The 7114-nt window shown below is 41.5% G+C and overlaps 1 protein-coding gene across 1 annotated transcript; it reads left to right on the forward strand.

The window, feature by feature from the left end:
- Window positions 1–2318: 2318 nt before the first annotated feature.
- On the forward strand, window positions 2319–6597 carry tekt4 (tektin 4). Its single transcript, XM_053477415.1, has 6 exons — window positions 2319–2882; window positions 3690–3760; window positions 3940–4092; window positions 4188–4410; window positions 5682–5836; window positions 5997–6597. Exons 1-6 carry the CDS (start codon window positions 2364–2366, stop codon window positions 6208–6210), a joined length of 1335 nt encoding a protein of 444 aa, XP_053333390.1. The 5' UTR covers window positions 2319–2363; the 3' UTR covers window positions 6211–6597.
- The last annotated feature ends 517 nt before the right edge of the window (window positions 6598–7114 follow it).

Here is a 7114-nt window from a genome sequence, read left to right on the forward strand (position 1 = left end):
TGTATGCTTCCACTTAAAGAGGAAACATCCAACTGATGGTGAAAGGCAGATCCTTTCATTCAAAACAATTTGTTACAGACAGGATGTGATAAAACTAGCCTTTAGGAAAATTTCACTTTATATGTACTCTGTTGACTGAAAAGGTTTAGGGAACTGTTGTGTTGCTGGGGATTTTGTAAAAAAAAAAAAAAAGAAGAAAAATGGGAAAACGTATATAAAAATATAAGTCTCTATCTATCTATCTATCTATCTATCTATCTATCCATAGAAACAGGATGTTCATGAGGGCTCAGTAATGAGCTACTAAGAATGATCTTGGGTAAAACCCTTACACATATGTGTTTCTTTTCATTTTTTTTTTGGCAGAAAAATAACAACAACATTTAAAATCCAACTATTTCCCAACAATGTTTACAACATGGTATTCCTCCAAAAACCAGAAACAAACACACTGATAAACAACGCCAGTACACGTAAGCTTGTGTCATCCTAAATAATTACTTTGATCAGACAATACAGTATGCCCTGTCCACTATGTACAAGCCAGATGGTGTCATGTCTGTTTTTTTTTTTTACTGACAGAATATAAAAATAAAAAAGGATGTGCACTAATCCAGATGGTCACTTGCGTAACTTTCCTCAGAACTGAGTTGTGCTGCTAAAATAGAAAATAGCCACACAAAACTGGGAAGTTTGTGTATGTTCTGTTCCATCTATAAATCTGTTGGGCTCTGTGCATGACACCCAGGTTCTTCCATTCCAACCTTAACTCCTTAACACCACGTCTTCATAGAGCTCGCAACATATCAGACAGAACTGTTTAATCACCAACACGTTATTGTGGGTGCAAATCACAGGATATTAACAGGTTCTGTCATACTTAAATCAATCCATCTGGTAACACCTAGTACACAAGATGGGCACACTTTTTTCTTATTTTTATGTTTGATATGAACAAAGGCGCTGCTTTTGAACAAGCAAGGCCGATGACTACATAAGGCCCTTGGCCAGTAGACTTATTTAGCTATACAGTATAAATGAAGGAAAGATTTTGTCTCTTCAGTGGTCAGTGCTCATTCTTTCAATTATATCTCTACATTTTGTACATTGAAGGACCCGAAAGTAGTCTTTTGCCTGTCTGTCTGTCTGTCTGTCTGTCCGTCTGTCCGTCTGTCTGCCTGTCTGTCTGTCTGTCTGTCTGTCTGCCTGTCTGTCTGTCTGTCTGTCTGTCTGCAGATAGGTCCAGCCAGAATTTTTCACAGCATCATAAAAAACTGGCTGGACAGAATTTAATGAAACGTTTGCAGTACTTAGATCTCTGCCAGAAGTTTAACCTGCACCAAGTAAAATCAAAATGTTGAGGTAAAGTGATCTACTTTAAAATAATCTACTAATGCGCTACTGTCTCAATATAAACAAACACCTGCACCAATAGATATTAATTAGAAAAGATAAACTGAATATTTTTACTAGGATTAGTTCATATTTTCACCTTTGCTTGAAATAACAGCGCTGAAGTCAAAACATCATCTTTATCCGATCTACTTTTTCCATTTCTCATCTGTGATTCCCCCTCTGATTATCGAACAGGGAGTGTATTTGGCTGACAATAAAAGAAGTACAACTTAGTGTAAACAAGGCGTAAACATAAACCTTTCTGTATCATTGAGTGTAATAAAATAGAATGACAGTAGATTCAAAATCTTGACATAAACTAGGTGCATTTTTTACAGTTTCCTAGTATTTAATCTGAAAATAATATATAAATATTATATAAATATATAAATATATAACAATATCACTGATTACATTAAAGCTGATCAGCTTAATTTTCGCTTTAATGTTTTAATTATTTCTACAAACTCTTCAAACCCAGCGACTAGTTATTCATAAGTTAATTGTAGTGAATGCTGATTAGAGATATTGAACTAATCCTGCCTATAGCGCTCCAGTCTCCTCTGGATGTGAACATTACCTGAAGCCCTTACTCTGTACCTGTATGAGGTCATACTGTACACTGATGTCACATGACTGGCTGAGGAGCCGAATGTAATGAGCAGGTGGACAGGTGTTCCTATTAAAGTGGACAGTGAATGCGTGTGAAAGAGTACTCTTTCAGTGTGTGTGTGTGTGTGTGTGTTATTAAACTTGACTGAGGCGTGTGTAACACTGTGTTTTGTAATGGCCTCTGTGTGCAGGGGAAGGTCAGCGTCTGGTGTCCATGGAGACGGCTGGTTGCTAGGCAACCGCTCAAACACAAACAGTGGCCAGTACCTCCCCAGGTGTGTGTGGTGATATCAGTGTAACCCTGAGTTCTCTACAGATCACCTCTCTGCGGTATTTATTAATCTCCGGTTATCCCGATGTCTGCGGAGGTTCTGTCCGCGCGGCCCCGCTATGACCCGGGGGAGGAGGAGGAGGACGAGGCCCCCGGCCAGCAGCCCCGTTACTCCGGCGCTTCCGTCGGGCTCGCGACGGCCGGTTACCGATCCGCTAAGTACACCCCGGCCGAGTGGTTCGCCAACAACCGCGCGGCGCTCAGCCGGGCCGCCGCCGACAGCGCGAGCGCCGCGCAGGTCCAGCGGGTGTCGAAGGCGCTCCGCGCGGAGACCCAGGACACCGCCGCGCTCCGCCAGACCGCCGTCACCGGGCACCTGGGCGCGCGCCTGCACGACATCCACTCCCGGAGCTCGGAGCTCGAGCAGCACATCGCGCGCCTGCTGGCGGACACCGAGCGGCTCGCGACGCTCAAGCGCAGGCTGGAGAGAGCGCTGCATGCGACCGAGGTCCCGTTCGCCATCGCCACCGACAACCTCACGTGCAGGGAGAGGCGCTCCGGGCCTGACCGCGTGCAGGACCGGGTGGAGGAGGAGCTTCTCAAAGTAACCGCGTTACGGAGCCGTTATTACCGTTAATGTCAGATTAGTAACATTAATTTCAGGTTATTAACATTACTGACCAGTTATTTAAATTCTAGAAGAGTTATTAACATTACTGACCTGTTATTAATATTATAAAAGAGTTAATAACATTACTGACCTGTTATTAATATTATAAAAGAGTTAATAACATTACTGATCTTTTATTAAAATTACTGACCTTTTATTAACATTCTAGAAGTCATAACATTACTGACCTGTTATTAATATTATAAAAGAGTTAATAACATTACTGATCTTTTATTAAAATTACTGACCTGTTATTAAAATTACTGACCTGTTATTAACATTCTAGAAGTTATAACATTACTGACCTGTTATTAATATTATAAAAGAGTTAATAACATTACTGACCTGTTATTAATATTATAAAAGAGTTAATAACATTACTGATCTTTTATTAAAATTACTGATCTGTTATTAAAATTACTGACCTGTTATTAAAATTACTGACCTGTTATTAACATTCTAGAAGTTATAACATTACTGACCTGTTATTAATATTATAGAAGAGTTATTAACATTACTGACCTGTTATTAACATTACTGACCTGTTATTAATATTATAGAAGAGTTATTAACATTACTGACCTGTTATTAACATTACTGACCTGTTATTAACATTATAGAAGAGGTATTAACATTATAGAAGAGGTATTAACATTATAGAAGAGGTATTAACATTATAGAAGAGGTATTAACATTTACAAATTGAAACCTTTACGCCACCTGGTAAATTATGTATAACAGGAAGTGGAGCTTATTAAGAGCATCCAGGCTCTGCTGAAGAAAACTCTGGATCAAGCTGTCACTCAGATCAGGTGAGGAAGAACATTAACATAATGCCTCCAGCTACTTATTTTTACTTTTTAATGAAATTTTTCTCAGAGATGTTTCTCCATTGTCACTGGGGTGATGGCTATGGAGTCTAATCAGAGCTAAATTATACATTGTGTGTGTGTGTGTGTGTGTGTGTGTGTGTGTGTGTGTGTGTGTGCAGGCTAAACCGGAATGCCCAACAGGTCCTGGAGCTTGACTGGTCTGATAAACACGAAGCCTACTGTTTGGATGATGAGTGTGGACGATATCGCAACACCAGCACGAACACACAACATCATGAACACACGAGTACCTCGGCTACAGCACAACACCAGTAAGACACACACACACACACACACACACAGTCAGTTGCTCTTTGGGTTATAGAGCTAAATGACCCACTTTTCCTCTTCCTGTGTGTGTGTGTAGAGTGTGCGATGTAGACGAGTGGATAAGGTTCACCCAGAGCAACGTGGCTCAGGCTGAGCGTGAGGAGGAGGCGAGTGTGGCGCTGTGTGTGTTGTGTGAGCATGTTCTGCAGGAGACTGCTGTGGACCTGCAGGCACAGAGCCAAGCCGTGAGCCAGGCCTTCATACAGCGCTGCCAAGAGCTCACACACGCCAGGAGCCAGCTCGAGCTGCAGCTTAAACAGGTACCTCACACACACACACACACACACACTAAATTATTAAAGTATTTTAAACTATTCCTATAGCTAGACCACAGGTATGTACAGGTACAGAAGTGAATGCTTTCACACCTGCTGGTAGAAATGAATTGCTTTGATTTGTTTGAGTTTGACTTCAAACTGAACAAAATTAAAGACAGAGCAAAATTGATACCATTGTCTGAGAGTCGTGCTGAGCTGAAGACAGTGAGAAAACATTCAGAGATACAGCAGAATAGGGTTATAGGTAAACTGTCCTTAACTTAAAAGTGTGTAGAAATCAGAAACACTGCTTAATCACAGTAAACATATTGAACACAAGCAACATGGAGAGCATAGAAACAATAAAGAACATGAAGGACACAAAGGACACAGAGAATACAAACAACCAAAAGAAGAACCATGTAGAACCAAAAAAAAACTCAAGGAGCACACAGAATTCATGAAAGCTGACGAACACAAAGAAGATGGAAAGCACAGAGAACATGGAGAACTTAGAGAACACAGAGGAGCTGGAGAGCAATGGAGAAGACAGAGGACATGGAAAACAATAAAACCCAGAGAACACTTAGAACATAGAAAACATGGAGAGCAAGGAGAACAGAGAATTTGGTGTGCATGGAGAACACAAAGAACTTGGACAGCATCTCCAAAACATGTCGTAAAGACTAGGGGAAACATACAGTAGATAATGCATAAAAACACGGAGACTGCAAAGATCAATGAGAACGTAGAGAACGCGGAGAACACAAGGGACATGGAGAGCATGAAGAAGACAGAGGACATGGGGAGCATAAAGAAGACAGAGGACATGGAGAGCATGAAGAAGACAGAGGACATGGAGAGCATGAAGAAGACAGGACATGGAGAGCATAAAGACACAGGGGACATGGAGAGCATGAAGAAGACAGTGGACATGGAGAGCATAAAGACACAGGGGACATGGAGAGCATGAAGAATAAGGAGATTATGGAAAACAAGGCGAAGAATAAGGGTTTCACAGAGAACATGGAGAACGCAAAGAACCTGGAGACTTCTGATCTGACACTAAATACATAATTACATATTCATATAAGTCGTTAGATTAAAAAAAATGTTAAATCATCTTTAATAAATTTCTTGTTTAGGAGCTCAGGATGATTCAACAGATGCCACCTCACTCTGTCTTACTGTAAAATGTTTTGTGTATTTGTATACTTTTTGTTTACTTAACTCTGTGTGCGCGCTCGTGTGTGTGTGTGTGTGTGTGTGTGTAGGTACTGGAGCAGATCGGTTCTCAGGAGCGGAACATCAGCGCTCTGCAGCAGGCCGTGTTTGATAAAGAGGCTCCTATGCGTGTGGCTCAGTCACGACTGCACTCCAGGGCACTGAGACCCAACATGGAGCTGTGCAGGGACCAGCCTCAGCTCAGGTGTGTTCACACACACACACACACACACACACACACACACACTGTTCCTATGCTATATTTAATGTAAGAAAATGAATAATGTGTGTGTGTGTGTGTGTGTGTGTGTGTGTGTGTGTGTGTGTGTGTTTGTGTGTGTGTGCGTGTGTGTGTGTGTGTGCAGTCTGCTCGTTGAGGTGGAGCAGATCTCGGCCGATGTGTGTGCTCTGCAGCAGCAGCTACATGAGGCGCGTGACTCTCTGGCTCGGCTGGAGGAGAGCAGGACGCTGCTGGAGAAGGACATCGGCTGTAAAACACACTCGCTTCTCATCGACCAGGAGAAGTGTATGAGAAACCGCATGCTCTACCCCACTGTGGTCACACTATCTGGATACTGACACACACACACACACACACACCAAAAACAAACAAAAAAAAGAACTGCCAACTTTTTAGAAAAGTGAGATTCTTTGGTTTGGTTGGCAGCTTTGGTCTCTCTCTCTCTCTCTCTCTCCCACATACACACACACACACACACACACACATACACACACCAGTGCATTTATAAAGGATTTGATTTGCTGTGTTATCTTACATTTACTTATATTTTAAATATAAATGATGTGTTGCCTTTAAAAACTCTATCAATAACACCAGAAGAGCTCCCCGAACGTAGGACTGACTGCAGGAGTCCATGCATCTGTATGAATTGTTACCAGCCCAGATGTTCCTATAAGGACCTCGCACATTGGGGTAACACCAGGTTAATTGTCCTGGGCCCAGAGTCAGGGGTGGATGCGATTGGACACCTTTAAATATTCTTCTGGACTTGCATACTGACACTAAAATAGTCTTTCTGGAATACATATTTGTGCAAACTTTATCTAGTATTATGGAGGCCCATAAAAGTGACCAGCATGCTTTTTTCGATGTGCAAATGCATTGTGTGTGCATCACGGCCAGTCAGCAACCTGAGCACCGTGGTACTGGTGGATCAATAGAGGCGGATCAATCAGCACATAATCACATCATCAAATCATTACATCTCTACGCCATAAGATCATTACATTATTACATCACCACACCATCACATAACATCAGCACACAATTACATCGTCATATCATTACATCATCTCATCATTACATAATCACACTATCACATTATTACTACATCTTTAAATCATCATACCCTCACATTGTCATTACATCATCACATCAACACACGATCACATCATCAGACAATCACATCATCCCATTATTACATCATCACATCAATACATCACTACTGTACATCATCACATC

The sequence above is a fragment of the Clarias gariepinus genome, chromosome 18 (assembly GCF_024256425.1).
Source record: "Clarias gariepinus isolate MV-2021 ecotype Netherlands chromosome 18, CGAR_prim_01v2, whole genome shotgun sequence".
Taxonomy (NCBI): domain Eukaryota; kingdom Metazoa; phylum Chordata; class Actinopteri; order Siluriformes; family Clariidae; genus Clarias; species Clarias gariepinus.